At 40.0% G+C, this 20,750-nt stretch overlaps 1 protein-coding gene across 1 annotated transcript in view; it reads left to right on the top strand.

Annotated features, from left to right (window-relative positions):
* The first annotated feature begins 312 nt into the window (after positions 1–312).
* LOC142104095 (T-cell surface glycoprotein CD8 beta chain-like) overlaps positions 313–20,750 on the top strand; it is a 48,576-nt gene continuing 28,138 nt past the window's right edge. The window contains 1 exon segment of the mRNA XM_075188579.1: positions 313–486. Coding sequence (XP_075044680.1) covers positions 387–486 — 100 coding nt within the window. The 5' untranslated portion in view covers positions 313–386.

The following is a 20,750-nucleotide window of genomic DNA, read 5'->3' as shown; positions in this document are numbered from 1 at the left end:
AAAAAAAAAAAAGCATTCCTATGGATTGTTTCACTGGGGGAGGGGGGGAGGCGGCGGCAGGTGGGGGGGGGGGGGGCAAACCAGTATCTTGCCTAGGGCCCTATGAGGTCTAAATCCGGCTCTGTGTGGGGGCCCCAGAACCAGGCTAGCCCCCACTGATGGATACATTAGATACAGGCAGGGCATCTGGGTAAGGTACAGGTCACAGAGCAGGCTGGGGGTTTTCTGATTGGTGGAGGCTGCAGGCGAGAAGGAGAGGTGACATCTATGACACAGTAGATGCTCAGCACCCTCAGAGGCCAGACTCTGCCATTGGCTGCTGTACAGGAGACGCGCTGACAGCCTGTAGGTGGGACACTGTGTATACTGTACACTGACTCAGCTGCATGCATCTAGCACCCAAGCACCCAGCAAAGATGAAGCACCCTGCACTTAGCTGGCTATGTCTCTGCTGTTGGTTCCTTCTCATCTCTTTCTGTGCCACAGGTAAGCAGGTGGGATGGATGAGAGAGATATCTAGGGCATCTTCTGTCAACAGACAAAGTGACAGCGTTCCACAGAGCGACAATGTATCTTTGTCATTCCACATAAAACTTGTGATCCACGGGGCTTTATTGACATGTCACTTACACATCCATTGCCAGAGAGGGTTTGTTAATATATTATTTTCCTAGCGTGACTATTCTTGTGCTTGTCATGTAGGCAAGATAGTTTTTGATTGTTTAAAAGATGCATAAACCTACAATACAATTTGTCTTACACAAAAGAGCTACAAATAGCTATATATGTAAAAATGACATTCATCAGAACAGAACAGATATTTCTCTATACACAGCAGACTTCCTGTCAGTAATACAGTGAATGGACACCCAGCCTCTTTTTAGCTGGACAGAAATGGTCCAAAGCTGTTACACAGTCAAATCGCTGAATGACAGGATCCATTTCCAATTGGACAGATCTGGCCATTCGGCCGAGGAACCGGTTGACATATGAGCCGTTTAGTTCAATCGCCAGATGACCGAACGCGCAGATAGTGGCTGACCGGAGTTACTGGCATCGCGGAAAAATCTCGGAACGATTTTGGTCTCATTCTTTGCAGACATGCTGATAATTTTGGGCAACCCCTATGGAAATATAAGGCCTATCTGCAGGTATCTCTGGAGATATTACTGAATGTACGGCTAGCATCAAACTCTTCTCTTTCTTCATAGAACAATAGTTTATACTCAACTTCTTCACTATTTTAAATACAATGTCAAATATCTCAAGTTCTTACAAGGTATGGCAACTTTTAATGACATATATTTGTGAATGTTATCAGTACCTCTTTTAGATAAAGCAACTTTTAGCCTCTAAGTAGTTGTTTGTATCTCCGGAGGTAGAGGAAAGTGTTTTATTTAAGGAGGACACAGAACCATTTAGGATATGGAAGGAATGGTGATTTTGCACAGCAGAATGTAATACATTTGCACTTTGTAAATAAAGGATTATAATCATGAGATGGGATGATGTTTACACTGTCAGAATGTTTTGCATTTGGAAACAGCTAATTTAGTTCTTGCATCCGTCGAGTTTATAATATTGAGTTAAATTGCAGACCTTAAATTGCACTAAACTGCAGCCCAAAGACAATGTATTAGTATAAGTAGTACTTGCAGCAATATTGCCCAGAATTAATGCAATATGTAAATTGTCACTTTACTTCAAAATAATCACCTTGATATTAAGTTTATATTTACGCTCCACAGAAATAATCATATCGAGGCAGTGCCAGAGTAATTATACATTTATCATGTGCGTCAGGAATGTAAACAGTTTAATTATTGTTTACTAACAAACATTCTTTTGTTTTGAAATTCTATAGAAAGATTTCTCAAAAAGTAAAAACAGCATCTACCACAGATGAGCTTTTAGTCTACGGTGATTTTTTTATGATGAGTTTAGAATGGTCAAAAAGATTAAAGTTTTTGTTTTTTTACTAATGTTCGTTACTAATGTACAAAAATGTGACTTCATCTGTGCAGATGTTTCTGGGCACGTTTGAAGCTTAACAAGAAAATACTGTGCAATTTATCCACAATAGTCCAATGAACGTTGGTTCCATTTGTTTGTTGCTAAAATGAAACTTAAATGAAAACGTCTGTTAGTCTGATAAACCCTGCTTACATCCAGAATTTTTTTTTTTACTTAATCAGTTTTTTTTAAATAGTCACTTTTGCTGTCTATGAACATGAGTCGATTACTCCCACATTGGGCCTGCAAAAACTGGGCAGCTGTCATTCTGAAACAGAATCAAACCCAGAAGACATTATCTGTGATGCTGCAATCAGACAAATATATCCCTGTGCTTAATAGAGAGATCACAAGGCAACCGAGCTCAGCATTGTCTAGGGGGTATATTTACTAAACTGTGGGTTTGAAAAAGTGGAGATGTTGCCTATAGCAACCGGATCTAATTAGATTCTAATTATCATTTATTTAGTACATTGTACAAAATGCAGCTAAAATCTGATTGGTTGCTATAGGCAACATCTCCACTTTTTCAAACCCGCAGCTTAGTAAATATACCCCCTAGGTATTATAAGAATACAATATGCAGGGTAATTTCTGCAGTTTCGAAGCCTTAATGAAACTATGTATATTTTAATAGGAAGTTGTTATTTTAACAACTAGAAAAGAGGTTAAAAAAAATTGAAACTTGATCATCTAGAAATTTGTGATTTGTGTGAATTTATTGCCCAATTTTGTTACAGACATAATAATGGCGACATAGAATTACTTCCCATTGTTTTTTAAGGTTTAAGAGTGATCATTAAATTGCACTTGTTCAGGATTTGACAAGCGTTCATCTTTAGAACGATGTTACAGCAGAAATCATTGTTGCAGGATTGGTTTACAATAATAATGTTTTCAAGTAAGCAGTTTATTGGTAAATCAGTGAGTGCCAGAGAGGGAATAACAGGATTTATGTGGATTAACAGTGTGCGGGAACCTTGTTACGGCTCTCGGTAGCGGTATCATCATAATAGACAGTAAAAGCACTGAAGGGCACATGTTCAATACTAGCAAACATTTATTCTTCAATGTCTTCCATAGATTGTAAGTTTGTATGTATTACCCAGTATTGTTTATTACTCTGTTTGTCCCCAATTGTAAAGCGCTGCCACTATATAAATAAATAAATGATGATGATGATGATGATGAATGTCTAAACATGAAGGGGCCTTTATATATATATATATATATATATATATATATATATATATATATATATATATAATGTTATAAATATGTGCTTATGGCCAAATTTTTGAGGATGGTGGAGCCCCAAAAAATTGCTTCCTACGGCCAGGAGGCCTCCAACTGCACAGCCTTGTTCTAAAGCAATAATAGCATCCTCCCTCTTTATAATACCAACATAAATCACAGGCCAAAGCTAACATTATAGGGTGTGGTATTATAATATAATGGATTAATACAGTGGAATATATTTTTGTGCAGACAATACACCTGGTGGTGAATTAGAGTGGCTTCATAAGGTGCAGATCATTTGATATAAAAATACTACAATGGCTGTAACACTTCAATTGTGCATTACGGGCCTGACTTAGGGTTAGGAGCAAATCCAGATAAATGAGGCAAATTTGCACATGGATAAGCCATGTTGTGCTACAAAGGGGGGGGGGGTGCAAATGTATTATTATTCTTTGCACGCAGGGGATGTACAGCCTGCTCCTGCATGTAGCACACGAATACTGGGCAGCTTTATTTTTATTGCTACGTTAGGAGGTGCCTGACACCCAAACTCTAAATGTATCCATACATTTTAATTTTGCCCCCCCCCCCCCGAAGTGTAGCATGTTTTTGCCAAGGTGCAAATATTCACCTTCTACCTGAATTTACTCCTGACTCTAAATCAGACCCCAAATGTGTTCTAACTAGAAATGTTTGTATAGTATATCTTCTAGTGCAAAACTCCACCACTCTCCTTCAGATCTTACACACCGGTCTTATAAGACCAGGAGATACACCACACATGATGGGGATTTAGTAAGGAATCTTGATTTTGTCAGCGGGAAGGTAAAGGTAGGCCTTGGAGAAGCTCTGTGTGCTGACAGATATCAATAAATGTGGGTCAGATGTTGCTTTGTAGAAAAAGATAAAGGAAGAACAAAACAGAAAACAGTAGTAAAGTATAAGACATAAACAAATAAAACAGTAGTGAAGGAACAGCTGCACAGAGAAATAATACAAAGCACAATAACTGCAAAAATGCACACCAGCAAATAAACATAAATACTATGTTAATAGAAATACTAGGGGCATATTCAATTGTCCTGTTTCCGCGGCGGGTTAAAACTATTACCGTTATTACGGTAATAGTTAGCTGGATTTCAGCTCGCAGCTCCCTGAGCCGCGAGCTGAAATCCAGCGAGAAAACTTCAGTAATAACGTTTTTTTCTGCGCACTATTACTGTAATAAAGGTAATAGTGCTCGGACCGTGAGATTTTCGGCGTTTCCACCGACAATTGAATATGCCCCTAGAAATCTATATCTATGACTCATGTAGTAATCTGTCTTCAAAAGTAACATAAAAAGAAAACCAATAATAATAATGTAGTAATAACAAATAAACATTCTGAAAGTGCAGAGGGGGCTCACAATTCACTTACATGGACCTCCATAGAAAAGTGCCCAATATTATATCGCCTGACACACAAACCGTAGACTTAGTATCTCCGTAGTATAGTTATTGAAGGTGAAGAAGTTTTTAAAATGTAATGAGGAGCGCAATAAATTCTGCCGACAGAATATATCTATGGAGATACAATAATATAAAAAACAAAAATTGGGCAGTTAAAATAAAACATATTATTTTTTTCTACTCCAGAGTGTGTGTTTGTGACATTCCAACACTGAACAGAAAGGGAGAATTATGCTCAATTTCGACAGTACTCTATGGGGCCCATTCAATTAGCCGCGCAGTTCCATGGTAACCTTGCGGCTGTGTATCTGAGCACGTTGCCGGCATTTATGGTAATGAAAACTTTGCTCATTTATGATGGAACCATTATGAGTTATGAGCAAGAATGAGCAAATATTATTACCTACAACATCACGCAGTAACATTGTTATTATGGAACCTCACGGCTAATTGAATTAGCTCCATTATATTAAATATAGACTTAGTGAGAGATGCAAAACTTGGACTGGCCATTAAACTTATCAGAGGATCCAGCAAGCAGCATAAGCAAACCCACTGGCAGAGAAGAAAATATGGGAAAATTGAGTTTATTTTCACAATTTTTTATATTTTGAAAAATAATTTCCACATAATCTCTGTTATATATTATTCTGTGTTTACCGCAAGCTTTGGCAACCTCTCACACTCTAGCTGTCGTACAACTACAAAGAACATGTTGTCTACAGTACCGCTGAGTATAAAGTGCTTTGTGTATAATTCTGGATTTAGAGGTGAGAACCTGTAGTTAGATATCCTGATGTTCTTCATCATCATCAGTGTGTTATTGATACATTTCCAATATCTACATCAACACCATAAGTGAATGTTTATCACAGCCTTGTGATTTTACTCTAGTACCAGTTACTTCAGCAATATTTCCAGCTAATTGTGGATATGATGCTGAAAACTCATAATCTATTCTTAATTTCCTATTTTAGCCCTGGTACCACTTTACACAATAGTTCTGTCTTTGTGTTATTAAATAGCAAAGAATCCAGTAGCCAAGAAATTGCTTATTGTGTTGGTGATCTCTTACGTTCTGAACACAGCAACCAAATCGGTCAACGATTTTACTACGTGGGGGCTCGTCCTAATTAGTTAAGATTTCATTGTGCATTGCAGAAAATCTCTAAAAATGTTGAGCCTCCCTTTGTTGTGCTTGTGGGGTCAACATTCGACCCTGAAGTACAGAAGCTGGAAGCATTGCTATAGTACGGTAGCTCAGTGTGATTCCTGCACAACCACAATTGTGACTTTTTGGCTACCTGGCCAAATTTCTCACTGATTTGGTTGTTTGGCAACTAAACCAAACAAGTCCATCACAAAGTGTATGGTGTGAGTTTCAAGGAAACGCTCAGCCTAATTTACATTTATATTACATTTCATGATCATCTTCCAATAAGTATTGCTTAATGTGAAGATATCTAAAGATAAGATACAATCCTTCCTTTTTACTGTAATCATAGCAATCATAATAGTTCAGTAAGTAAAAGATTATAGGGTCTTGAACTTAGTGGACTGCCGAAAATATGGTTTAAAGAGCTTGCAATCAAATAGCATTAAGGAAAAACAACAATTTTCCGCAGGCTGTAATAGCATCAACCAGCAATAAACAAAGCTTAACTAAACATCTGTAAAGTGTGTCCCATTTTTTATCATTAAATCCAAAACAAGTTGCTGAGACAGAATCTCAAAATGCAAAGATTGCACTCAAATAATGTTTTTCTAACTAGTTTTTAGCATGACAATATCACACTGTCTCACTTTGTGTTACATATTTTGACCGTTAGTTCTTAAAAAAAACTAAAACTTATATATGCATTTTTTATAATTTGAAGATCTATCAAATCATTGTGCAAAATATTGGGCAGCATACCAAATCCAAATTTAATATGCATATTAAAAGTAGGGGTGTCCTAAATATAGTGATTTGGGATAAGAGCAGGACCAATTCCCCAAGTCTCAAGTACAGTGCTATGGATTCTTATTTTTCTTATTATTTTTTTTACAACTGATTTATATTGTTTACAAGTGATTTACATTTAATTATTGATTGATTGATTGATTTTTATTGTTTTTTTAATTATATTTTTCTCGTTTGACTCCTATCTATAATATACTACTCCTGTATACAATATTGTGTGTCTCCTATCTATAATATACTACTCCTGTATATAATATTGTGTGACTCCTATCTATAATAAGCAGCCCTTTCTTCTTCTGTAAGTACCACTTTAATACGATGTTTGTGTACATTGTAGGAGAAAATTATAAATAAGTACAGTTGGATTTTGGGGATGGGCCCTAGGACTTTTCAGAACCTAGCAGTAATGCTCCTCCCTAAATGATATCATTTGTTATTTTAGTTCATGAATGTGCATCAAAGGTCATTCAGAATATAAATACAGTTGGCTGAAAACCAAAGTATTAAACCGAATCCCGAGTCAAATCCGGTTTATTATCAAAGAGCATTATGTAAGTGCTGTAAAGCACATTGTAATGCCTGAAAATAACATGACTAGTTGTGATTGGATCATTATGGGGCTCACAGATTTTTGGGGCGATTGCCCATATCGGTGCCGGTGTGGCCGACGTAGGTGTCTGTGTTGCCTTTTATGTTTCTGTCGTCGTACAATCGTGGCTTATATTGAAGCGTTTTTTAGATAGAATATATCAGCCTGTGTAATATTAAATAGCGCCATTTTATGCATTTGGATGATTCTGGCTTATTGATACGGAACTCCTACTATTCCTACACTGTTTTAAAGGTAATCAAACATGAAAGATAGATAAGGATTATTTTTATTTGTGTTGATAAATGGACATACGGTACATCTGATTCTTCTGGCTGACCCCTTTTTACCTCACATCATGGCGGTCCACTGATCTTATCGTGGTGTGGACGGAGTAATGTGAAAACATTTGGGCTAACAAACCATAAGCTGGGGCGAAACATTCCATCTCCGGGTCCATGGCAATTTTTTTTTTGGGGGGGGGGGATTTCAGCGATGTTGGTCCATCGTCCTATCTCGAGGTCTCCACTCCGCTCTCCTGACCCCTTCAACTCTGACCCCATAGCCAATGACCCCCCCCCCTCCCCTGTAGTTCAACCACTGATATACTCCTGACCACAATAAGTGCTGGAATTCAACAGTAAAATCAGGATTTACATTCAGTTGCCTAGATTTGGCTAAAAGCCGTAGGCTTAACCAGAGCCCTGCGCCATAACCTGGGTGTGGCACAGCTCTAATTTTAATATCAAATAACATTAATAAGGTGACTAGCATTTGCTATATAAATATATTGTAATGGGATGGAGAAGGGGCCTTTCCTGGCTCAAAAATATCCATCACCAACAAAGACCATGTGGAGGTGTGAAGGAGAAGATAACCGTATAATACACAAGTGATGTTAATATATGTATAATATATGTATAAACTTCCGTAACTTATATCTGTTCAAACAGTGAGTTCTGACAAAAATGCCAATAATTGGTGAGTTCTCCGGTTTTCATTAGGAAAAGTTGTATATTATGAGGAAGAACGCACCATGTAATATAATTATGGATATTAGAGGTCATCTGTAATCAGAGCGTTCCACCTATAGCTTTATGATTTTATATTGTAAAGCGCTACGGAATTTGCTGGCGCTATATAAATAAGTGTTGATGATGATGATTATATGGTCATGGATCATTTAAGTGACTTCTAATATCTATATAATTTACAGTAGGGAGTTACTTATTCACAGCAGCACAAGATTCCGGGATCGATGTTTGTTTGTTGGTGTTGTAATTCCCAGAGTGCTGTCATATTACATAGATGTCACTAACTGACGGAAATAGATCTATGGTAAATATTAGACAGAATCAGAACTAAGAATGATATCCATCCAGCCTAGAGAACAAACAGAGGGGAACGGAACAGTTGTCTTCACGTACGGAATAAAAGCAGAATCCTGAGCATTCTAACCAGGCGTCAGGACAATGGAAGTGGTACTGTGCATTTATCCAAATATACAGAATAAGAAGATATACAGATATTATTTACAGGAGTTTATACACATATAAACATCACCTGTGTATTATAAAAAAAATAACCACAAGAGAACAGGTATTTGGGAAGTTGTCCATATACATGAAACAACAACTTTAGTGCAGAACAGAAATAAACTTGTAAATTTTAAGCAAAAATAAAATAGCTTCTAATAATGAAAAGTCCCTGCAAAATAGCTACTCTTGTCAGCTGCCTCATAGCTAGGTCGTCCCAGGGAACCCTCACCATTATTCACCATGAATCATATTGATCAACGTACGTGAAGCAAAACTCAGGGGTTCCATGAATGTGGGAGAAACTTATCTTCCTAACACCCAAACCCAGATAGGTGAGTAACAGCGAGTTCTCACTTTCTATATCATTGTAAAATAGCAACAAATTAATACTTTTGTGTATATTGTAGAGATGGGCGGGTCCGGTTCTCCGAGAACCGAACCCACCCGAACTTTGGGTATCCGAGTACCGAGCTGAGCAGCTCGGTACTCTCCCGCCCATTCCGAATCCAAATCGAGGCCGAACGTCATTGTGACGTCGTCGGATCTCGGGGCTCGGTTCTCGCGATACTTCAACTTTATAAATACACGCCTCCACAGCAATCCATCGCCATTTGACAGAGGGAGAGAGCAGGGTGTAGTCATAGGCTAATTAGAGCAGGGACAGAGAATACCATATTGTTCTTGCAATTGCTCTAACCAAAATCGCTAGTGCAGAGAGGAGGATAGAGGTTTATTATTTTTTCTTCATATTTGGCACTCCCCAGCGCTTTTGGGGTGTCCCCCATAATTGTGCATTAATATTTCTGGCTGTCAAAAGTCATATCTGTCAGCAGTATCTACTCAATAATTTGTAGCACACCTCAGTGTTTTTGGGGTGTCCCCCATAATTGTGCATTAATATTTCTGGCTGTCAAAAGTCATATCTGTCAGCAGTATCTACTCAATAATTTTTAGCACTCCTCAGTGTTTTTGGGGTGTCCTCCCTAATTGTGCATTAATATTTCTGGCTGTCAAAAGTCATATCTGTCAGCAGTATCTACTCAATAATTTGTAGCACACCTCAGTGTTTTTGGGGTGTCCCCCATAATTGTGCATTAATATTTCTGGCTGTCAAAAGTCATATCTGTCAGCAGTATCTACTCAATAATTTTTAGCACTCCTCAGTGTTTTTGGGGTGTCCTCCCTAATTGTGCATTAATATTTCTGGCTGTCAAAAGTCATATCTGTCAGCAGTATCTACTCAATAATTTTTAGCACTCCTCAGTGTTTTTGGGGTGTCCTCCCTAATTGTGCATTAATATTTCTGGCTGTCAAAAGTCATATCTGTCAGCAGTATCTACTCAATAATTTTTAGTACTCCTCAGTGTTTTTGGGGTGTCCCCCATAATTGTGCATTAATATTTCTGGCTGTCAAAAGTCATATCTGTCAGCAGTATCTACTCAATAATTTTTAGCACTCCTCAGTGTTTTTGGGGTGTCCTCCCTAATTGTGCATTAATATTTCTGGCTGTCAAAAGTCATATCTGTCAGCAGTATCTACTCAATAATTTTTAGCACTCCTCAGTGTTTTTGGGGTGTCCTCCCTAATTGTGCATTAATATTTCTGGCTGTCAAAAGTCATATCTGTCAGCAGTATCTACTCAATAATTTTTAGCACTCCTCAGTGTTTTTGGGGTGTCCTCCCTAATTGTGCATTAATATTTCTGGCTGTCAAAAGTCATATCTGTCAGCAGTATCTACTCAATAATTTTTAGCACTCCTCAGTGTTTTTGGGGTGTCCTCCCTAATTGTGCATTAATATTTCTGGCTGTCAAAAGTCATATCTGTCAGCAGTATCTACTCAATAATTTTTAGCACTCCTCAGTGTTTTTGGGGTGTCCTCCCTAATTGTGCATTAATATTTCTGGCTGTCAAAAGTCATATCTGTCAGCAGTATCTACTCAATAATTTTTAGCACTCCTCAGTGTTTTTGGGGTGTCCTCCCTAATTGTGCATTAATATTTCTGGCTGTCAAAAGTCATATCTGTCAGCAGTATCTACTCAATAATTTTTAGCACTCCTCAGTGTTTTTGGGGTGTCCCCCATAATTGTGCATTAATATTTCTGGCTGTCAAAAGTCATATCTGTCAGCAGTATCTACTCAATAATTTTTAGCACTCCTCAGTGTTTTTGGGGTGTCCTCCCTAATTGTGCATTAATATTTCTGGCTGTCAAAAGTCATATCTGTCAGCAGTATCTACTCAATAATTTTTAGCACTCCTCAGTGTTTTTGGGGTGTCCTCCCTAATTGTGCATTAATATTTCTGGCTGTCAAAAGTCATATCTGTCAGCAGTATCTACTCAATAATTTTTAGCACTCCTCAGTGTTTTTGGGGTGTCCTCCCTAATTGTGCATTAATATTTCTGGCTGTCAAAAGTCATATCTGTCAGCAGTATCTACTCAATAATTTTTAGCACTCCTCAGTGTTTTTGGGGTGTCCTCCCTAATTGTGCATTAATATTTCTGGCTGTCAAAAGTCATATCTGTCAGCAGTATCTACTCAATAATTTTTAGCACTCCTCAGTGTTTTTGGGGTGTCCTCCCTAATTGTGCATTAATATTTCTGGCTGTCAAAAGTCATATCTGTCAGCAGTATCTACTCAATAATTTTTAGCACTCCTCAGTGGTTTGCGCTCAGAATGGATTCAAAGCAGTCCACATATGATCTAAATGAGCAACCAGGTTCTGTCACCAGTCCTGATGTTAGTGTTCCCAGTACGTCATCTGGCCAAGGCGATGTCAAACAACAGAGTGTTTTCAAATTAGTGCAAAAAACAAAAACCAAAAAAAAATTTACTGTATTGAAGCGAAAAAGAAGTGTAACTGAGCAAAAGTTAAGTGACGATAAAAAAAAAATTGCAAGCATGCCATTCTACACACGCAGTGGCAAAGAGAGAATGAGGCCTTCACCTTTGGCTATTAGTGGCAGATCCCAAAAAGTTACCCAGGCTACAATTGGTGCACAACTACTGTTACGCGTCAAAGCTGAGCTGCAAGATACCAGTGAGGCATTACAGGAGAATATTTGCTCTGATTCACAAATGACAACAATCCCTGTGGAGAGTCCATCCAACAGTGGGATGTCTAATCGTGAGCATTCTGCTGATGTGTGCCTTAATAGCCCGAGTGTAGCCGGTGATACCCAAATTGAGGATGCCACTTTGGAATTAGAAGAGGATGAGGGGGAGATTTGTGTAGGCGACGAGGGCGCTAATGAGGATGTTGATGAGGATGAGGTTGTTTGTGTAAGTCCTGCACCAGTGGCAGCAGTTCTGGCACGTGACAAGAAAAAGGCCATTGTCATGCCTGGGCATAAAACAAAAAAATCCACTTCTTATGTGTGGAATTATTTCTACCCAAATCCAGACAACAATTGTATAGCCATTTGTAGTGTATGTGAAGCCACAGTCAGTCGAGGGAGGGACCTTAACCATCTTGGAACCTCGTCTATGTTACGCCATTTAACGAGAGTTCATGGCAAAGTGTTGGGAAAAGCTGAAAGTTCTTCCCAAAAGAATACAAGCACTCCCTCATCAGCTAAGACCCTCCGCTCACCGACATACCGACGGCTACAAAATACACCCACCACACCATCCTCATCAATATCCTCAGTAGCGCTCGGAGTTAGCCCGGCATCCCACTTAAGGCTGGATGACTCCGGCACTATTATTGATTCCTCTGAAGAAAGCGTTAGTCCTGCTGCTGCTGTTGCTGCTGCTGGGGGTGAATCGTCATCCCAGAGGCAGGTGAATAAAATGAGCAGTCCTACATTTCAGCAATTAACTGTGAAACAATCATTTGCGAGGGGAAGCAAATATGACAGCAGTCACCCAGTCGCCAAGCGAATCACAGACGCCATGGCTGCAATGTTAGTGTTAGATCTGCGTCCAATCTCCACAATAAACGCAGCTGGTTTTTCACAGTTAATTGAGGTTTTGTGTCCGCGTTACAGAATTCCATCGCGACACCATTTCTCCCGTAAAGCTATTCCACAACTATACCAAAAAGTGTGTAAAAATGTAGAGATTGCGCTGAAAAATGCCATTCTGCCCACTGTTCACTTAACCACAGATATGTGGACAAGTGGAAGTGGCCAAACCAAAGACTATATGACTGTGACAGCCCACTGGGTTGGTCATTCACCTTCACCAGCAGGAACAGCAGCAGCATGTACACCACTACGTAACATTTGTCACAGGCAGGCCACTCTTTGTATCACCGGCTTCACTAACAGGCATACGGCTGACAATTTGTTACGCAAACTGAGAGATGTGATTGATGCATGGCTTATACCACTCGGACTCTCCCCAGGGTATGTCATTTCAGATAACGCCAACAATATAGTGCGAGCATTACAGCTGGGTGATTTCCAACATATTCCCTGTTTTGCTCACACCATCAACTTGGTGGTGCAGAGCTTCCTACGAAATAACCGTGAGGTGCAGGAGATACTTTCGGTGGCCCGTAAAATTTCAGGCCATTTCAGGCATTCAGCCACAGCATGTAGGAGATTACAGCAGCTCCAAGAGCAGTTTAACTTGCCCTGCCACCAACTTAAGCAAGAGGTGGTAACTCGGTGGAATTCCACCCTGTACATGCTTCAGAGGATGGAGGAACAGCGCAAAGCCATCCAAGCATATTGCACAAGTCATGACATTGGGAAAGGAGGGGGGATGTATTTCACTCTTGCACAGTGGGGAATCCTTTCAGTGCTGTGCAAGGTGCTGAAACCATTTGAAGTTGTGACATGTGAGGTCAGTGCAGACTCTGCTAGTTTGAGCCAAGTCATTCCTTTAATTAGACTATTGGAAAAGCAGCTTGAGAAAATGAAGGAGGAGCTGAAAGCAAGCAATTCAGCAAAGTATGTTGGCCTTGTCGATCAAGTACTTAATTCGCTTCACAATGATCCTCGAGTTATTAAGATCTTGAACTCGGATCAGTACGTTTTGGCCACTGTGCTTGATCCAAGGTTTAAAACCTACATTGAGTCTTTACTTGTAAATGAGCGAGATGTGAACTTTTGCAAGGAGCTATTGCTCAGCAAGTTGGCCGCTGAACTGGGCCTCGGCTTGACGACGTGTCCTCCTTCACTTTCTCAAGCTGTTGCTCGTAAAAAATTAAATTTCCAAAAAAGAAGCAGGGAAGACACAGGGGGCAGACGAGAACAATTTAACATCTGGGCTGGTTTGAAGGATTTTTCAAAAAAAAGTGTCACTTTGCCCATAAGTCCATCCAATATGAGTATAAACATGCAAAGGATGGTGGAGGATTACTTTCAAGAGGTAGTTGATATGGAAATGTCAGACAGTCCCTTTCCTTACTGGGAAGAAAAGCAGGCCATTTGGAAACCCATGTACAAACTTGCTTTGCAATACCTAAGCTGCCCACCCTCCAGTGTGTACTCTGAACGAGTGTTCAGCACAGCAGGGAACTTAGTCAGTGATCGCCGTAGAAGGTTACTTCCCAAAAATGTGGAGAAAATGATGTTTATAAAAATGAACTACATCTTCCACGAGGAAGGCCTTCACCATCCAAGACATCCAAGCACTGACTGTTCTCTAATGGCGGATTCAAGCGGCGATGAATTGATAGTCTGTGATGATGACGTACACACTGATGAGGGTGAGGATGAAGCTGAAGATGATGCCGATAACATCTTTTTAAAACTTTCTATGTAAGTGTAGGGTGCAATCTACCCCCAAAGAGGAAAGGGACTTGTGGCATTTCCATATCACATACCATCTTGAAAGGCTGCTGTTAGGGCAATTTATCCTTAAGGGTAGGGTGTCATAGACAGAGTGACCCTAAACTGGCTTTGTCCATTTTTCATAATATTGTACAGTCTATAATGGCTGAATTTTTTAGTATTTTATACAAGTGGAGGGGGGCCTAGAGAGACAGAGTGACCCCAAACTGTCTTTCTCCATGTCAATTAATATTGTACAGTCTATAATGGCTGAATTTTTTTGTATTTTATACAAGTGGAGGGGGGCCTAGAGAGACAGAAACCAAACTGGCTTTCTCCATGTCAATTAATATTGTACAGTCTATAATGGCTGAATTTTTTAGTATTTTATACAAGTGGAGGGGGGCCTAGAGAGACAGAAACCAAACTGGCTTTCTCCATGTCAATTAATATTGTACAGTCTATAATGGCTGAATTTTTTGGTATTTTATACAAGTGGAGGGGGGCCTAGAGAGACAGAGTGACCCCAAACTGTCTTTCTCCATGTCAATTAATATTGTACAGTCTATAATGGCTGAATTTTTTAGTATTTTATACAAGTGGAGGGGGGCCTAGAGAGACAGAAACCAAACTGGCTTTCTCCATGTCAATTAATATTGTACAGTCTATAATGGCTGAATTGTTTGGTATTTTATACAAGTGGAGGGGGGCCTAGAGAGACAGAGTGACCCCAAACTGTCTTTCTCCATGTCAATTAATATTGTACAGTCTATAATGGCTGAATTTTTTAGTATTTTATACAAGTGGAGGGGGGCCTTGAGAGACAGAAACCAAACTGGCTTTCTCCATGTCAATTAATATTGTACAGTCTATAATGGCTGAATTTTTTGGTATTTTATACAAGTGGAGGGGGGCCTAGAGAGACAGAAACCAAACTGGCTTTCTCCATGTCAATTAATATTGTACAGTCTATAATGGCTGAATTTTTTGGTATTTTATACAAGTGGAGGGGGGCCTTGAGAGACAGAAACCAAACTGGCTTTTTCCATTTCTTTACATATTTAACTATAAGTGTAGGGTGTAATATACATTCAAGACGATGGCTGCATTGCCAATATGCATAGATGGAGAGGAAGACAATCTGTTTTGTGTGTAGAATAGGCCTACCAACGAAGAATTAAACTGTTTTTTTGGATGATTTATTACCTCAACAATTAGATTACTTGTCTCTAAAACAGTTGGAGCACTAAATTGGGTTAATTTAGGCCCAAAAACATGGATTTTCCCAAAAAATAGCAAAACAAAACCAAACAAAACCAAAACCAAAACCAAAACACGCAATGGCGGTTTTGCAAAACCAAAACCAAAACCAAAACACGACGGTAATCCAGATCCAAAACCGAATCCAAAACCAAAACACGGGGGTCAGTGACCATCTCTAGTATATTGTAACATGTTCAACTATTGGCAGAGAATAATCTTCTTACAGTGTTTATTCCTCTAAGACGTGTACTACACAACTGTGCTAACATACTCTACTAACATTTCTTTTTGTCTCCCTCTTTATTTCTGGAGTGGCGTATAGATATCTCTAAGCACAAGAAGATGTTACAATGACTTATTTTAATTTAGAGTTCTTTAATGCATGCACTTATTAAGCACATTTGCCGTGTGCTGTAATGTTTGTGGCTCTGTATGTAAAGTTGAGTCTTTTGTATATTTCCATCCAGAGTTGATGCAACCGACCGTTAGTTTGTGAAGCACACACAGACCAACACTGGTCACCTGCCAATTGGATTCTTGGGCAGATCTGAAAATAATCTCTATGGCTTTGCTGGGATCATTGTCAGGCTAGCAGATCATCTGGGTCAATTTGCTGATTGCCCATAGCAAACAATCATATTCTAGCTATCGTTTATCTGGAACATTCTAGAAAATGCTCGAATCCGGCCTCACCACCTCCACTTTTCCTCTGCTGTCATAAATTACTTTTTGGAATAGTAAAACAAATAATTAAGCAACACAATTAGTAAAATAATGTTTTTCTTTTTTTATGTTTTTTTAAAGAAAACGTTTTGTCAAACGCCATGTTATATTACATTATGTCCACCAATCACATCGCTTTCTGGATGAAATTCTTACCCCGGTCAAGTGCAGGCAACGGGGGCCATCTTTGCTACCATCTTGTTCCTATACTCTGTAAATATATACGGTAGGTAGATGACATTTCTACAGCAAACAAACTTGTACAGATCCAACTGCAAGGAAGAGACAATGTTAGGGCTCTGTAAATAGGTTCCTGCTGACAGTTTTATGAACATTTACTGACAGACAACATTTTTACTGACACACTGCTATATAATCACACAATCTCTGCATTAGAAAGTAGTAACAGCATATTTAAGGAGAACTAGGTACAGCGCAGGTAAAGGAAAGGTTTAACGCAATACAGGGTCTGAAAATCATTAGTTTGGTAATTGTAGGTGTATTTACTGACCTCTACTTTTTGTGTTGATGAATGTCACTGCATTTATACTGAATGTCAGTAAATTTACTAGCGGCTGGAAACTATGGCAAAAGTTTCATTTTTATAAATAGGTCATTCAGCATTTGTAGCCTGGAAGTGGGTCCCACAACGCACCTTCACTTGAAAACATTCAGCAAATTAAGATAGCGCTGAGATACTCTAAAAATGGAGACTCATTCAGGTTTTAGCTGCAACATCCTGAATACAGTTGTTGTTACACAGGCTAGAAACTCACATACAGGAGATGCATTCACATTGACAGGTGAGTGTACCCCAATACAGCTATATTGTGCACAAAATCTACTATTTATGTAAATGCTGACACATAGTGATTTATGTATTGTTTTTTTTCTTTTCTCTCCACGTATAAGGAGGTAGCGGTTGTACAAACAGAGTTTTTTTTTCTTCTATCTTATTTCAAAGTTACATAATGTTTTTGCACAACGTAAATTAATATTTTTTAAGATAAGTTATTAAGTGTAATAATACAGAGCAACGTGAAGTAATGAGGGTGTTACAGTGAGCCAATGATCTATACAGGTAACTTTTTCGAAAGTAGATTTGTGACTTGGTAAGAGCATTCTGTGTGTCTCGCCCCATGAAATGCCTTTACGTTTTCATTAAACAAACCTCCTCCTGCAGTCAGTGGTCTTTTGGACAAGTGTGGAGTTTCTATGTTCTCCCCATGCTCAGTGGTAGAAGTGGGGGTGTATACAGTGGTATGTCATACCGCCACTTCTCCTACTGCCTTCATTGTAACACTATCACATTCCAGTCACTTACATTATATATACAGTATATACAGTGGTAGAAGTGGGGGTGTATACAGTGATGTGTCATACCGCCACTTCTCCTACTGCCTTCATTGTAACACTATCACATTCCAGTCACTTACATTATATATACAATATATACAGTGGTAGAAGTGGGGTGTATAAGGTGGTATGTCATACCGTCACTTCTTCTACTGCCTTCATTGTAACACTATCACATTCCAGTCACTTACATTATATATACAGTATATACAGTGGTAGAAGTGGGGGTGTATATGGTGGTATGTCATACCGTCACTTCTCCTACTGCCTTCATTGTAACACTATCACATTCCAGTCACTTACATTATATATACAGTATATACAGTGGTAGAAGTGGGGTGTATACGGTGGTATGTCATACCGCCACTTCTCCTACTGCCTTCATTGTAACACGATCACATTCCAGTCACTTACATTATATATACAGTCAGGGCCGGACTGGGACTAAAAATCAGCCCTGGCATTTGAAGCATACAGGCCCACCTCTGTTGATCAGCAGGACAAAACTGTGTGCCGCTGCGCAGCAGCGGCGCCGCCAGGGGCGTGCCCACATTATGTTGGGGGCGTGGTCAGCATGGGGCATTGATACATACATTATAAGAAAATATTACATTTATCAGGCCCTCCCTATCATATCACACCCCACCCCAGAAACACATTACAACACCCCCAGCCCACTGCACTTATCTATGCTTCTGATGCTGCTGACATCCAGCAGGGTGGGAACTTCCTGTAGAGTGAGCAGGGATGCACTTAGTCTCACAAGATTAATAAATCTCATGAGACTTAGAGCTCCTCGGCTTGCTCTGCAGGCTGTGTCCTATCCAGGAACTGGGAGTAGCTATCCGCTCCCTCCTGCTAATCAGAGCTGGATTAAGGCTCTGGGGGCCCTAGGCACTTAAGACAGGGGGACTTCTATGATGTAATATGGTTATTAAACACATTTTCAACAAATACACAGGCAATACTGTGAGCACTACTATTAGGTGCACACAGTTCTGTCTTCACAAGCAGTACAATGTGAAGCAGTACATACCTCCCAACTGTCCTTGTACTCACACCAAATCCTGACTAAGCGGGACAGTCACCCACCAAATTCAGGACAGTTGGCAGAATGTCCTGGTCTCTCTTACCTGTTTTGTCATTGTCTCCACTTGTGGCCGCTGGTGTCTTTAGATCAGTTGCTGCTTGTCTGGATCCTGGAATGTTGGGGGCCCTATTTGAAAAAAAAAATGGTTACATGAAATTTAGAAAACTCCAACCAGCAGCGGTGTTAAATCAATATAACACCCATGTTTTAAAATTAGGCCTCACTCCAGCCCCAACATTAAAATGATAGTATTCACATTTGAGAAATACATCTATTTCCCTCCAACTAGCCCTGACATTAAATAGTATATACATTTAATAAATAGACCTATTTTCCTACAACAAGCCCCAACATTAAATTAATAGTATTCCCATTTAATAAATTAACCGCTTTCCCTCCCTCCAAACAACCCCAGCAAGAAATTAAATAGCATTTATATTTAATAAAAATAAACATTTCCCACAACCATCTCAGGCATTAAATAATTCATAATTTCATTTAATAAATATACCTAATTTTCCCCAAACAGCCCCACATTCACTTAATAGCATACATTGGTCATATACTGTCCCCCATACACATTATAGTCATATACTGTCCCCCCCACACACATTATAGTCATATACTGTCCCCCCACACACATTAGTCATATACTGTCCCCCACACACATTATAGTCATATACTGTCCCCCCACACACATTATAGTCATATACTGTCCCCCCACACACATTATAGTCATATACTGTCCCCCCACACACATTATAGTCATATACTGTCCCCCCACACACATTAGTCATATACTGTCCCCCACACACATTATAGTCATATACTGTCCCCCCACACACATTATAGTCATATACTGTCCCCCCACACACATTATAGTCATATACTGTCCCCCCACACACATTATAGTCATATACTGTCCCCCACACACATTATAGTCATATACTGTCCCCCCACACACATTATAGTCATATACTGTCCCCCCACACACATTATAGTCATATACTGTCCCCCCACACACATTATAGTCATATACTGTCCCCCCACACACATTATAGTCATATACTGTCCCCCCACACACATTAGTCATATACTGTCCCCCACACACATTACAGTTATATACTGTCCCCCCACACACATTATAGTCATATACTGTCCACACACACATTATAGTCATATATTGTCCCCCACACAGATTAGCCATTTTTTATTTTCCACCTCCTACAGCCATTGCCCCCATACAGACATTTTCACTCCTAATTCCACCTGCAGCCATTGTCACACCCCCCCTTCCCTCTGCAGCCATTGTCACACACCCCCTCTTCCCCCTGCAGCCATTGTCATCCCCTCCCCCTGCAGACATTGTCACACACCCCCCCTTCCCCCCTGCAGCCATTGTCACACACCCCCCCTTCCCCCTGCAGACATTGTCACACCCTTCCCGTTCCCCCTGCAGCCATTGTCACACACACTCCCTTCCCCCTGCAGCCATTGTCACACCCCCCCTTCCCCCAGCGGCCATTGTCACACAACCCCCCCCTTCCCCCTGCAGCCATTGTCACACCCCCCCTTCCCCCTGCAGCCATTGTCACACACACCCCCCCTTCCCTCTGCAGCCATTGTCACACTCACCCCCCTTCCCCCTGCAGCCATTGTCACACACACCCCCCCTTCCCCCTGCAGCCATTGTCACACACACCCCCCCCTTCCCCCTGCAGCCATTGTCACACACACCCCCTTCCCCCTGCAGCCATTGTCACACTCCCCCTTCCCCCTGCAGCCATTGTCACACA

The sequence above is a fragment of the Mixophyes fleayi genome, chromosome 1 (assembly GCF_038048845.1).
Source record: "Mixophyes fleayi isolate aMixFle1 chromosome 1, aMixFle1.hap1, whole genome shotgun sequence".
Taxonomy (NCBI): Eukaryota; Metazoa; Chordata; class Amphibia; order Anura; family Limnodynastidae; genus Mixophyes; species Mixophyes fleayi.
This window is presented reverse-complemented; position numbering and strand designations above follow the sequence as displayed.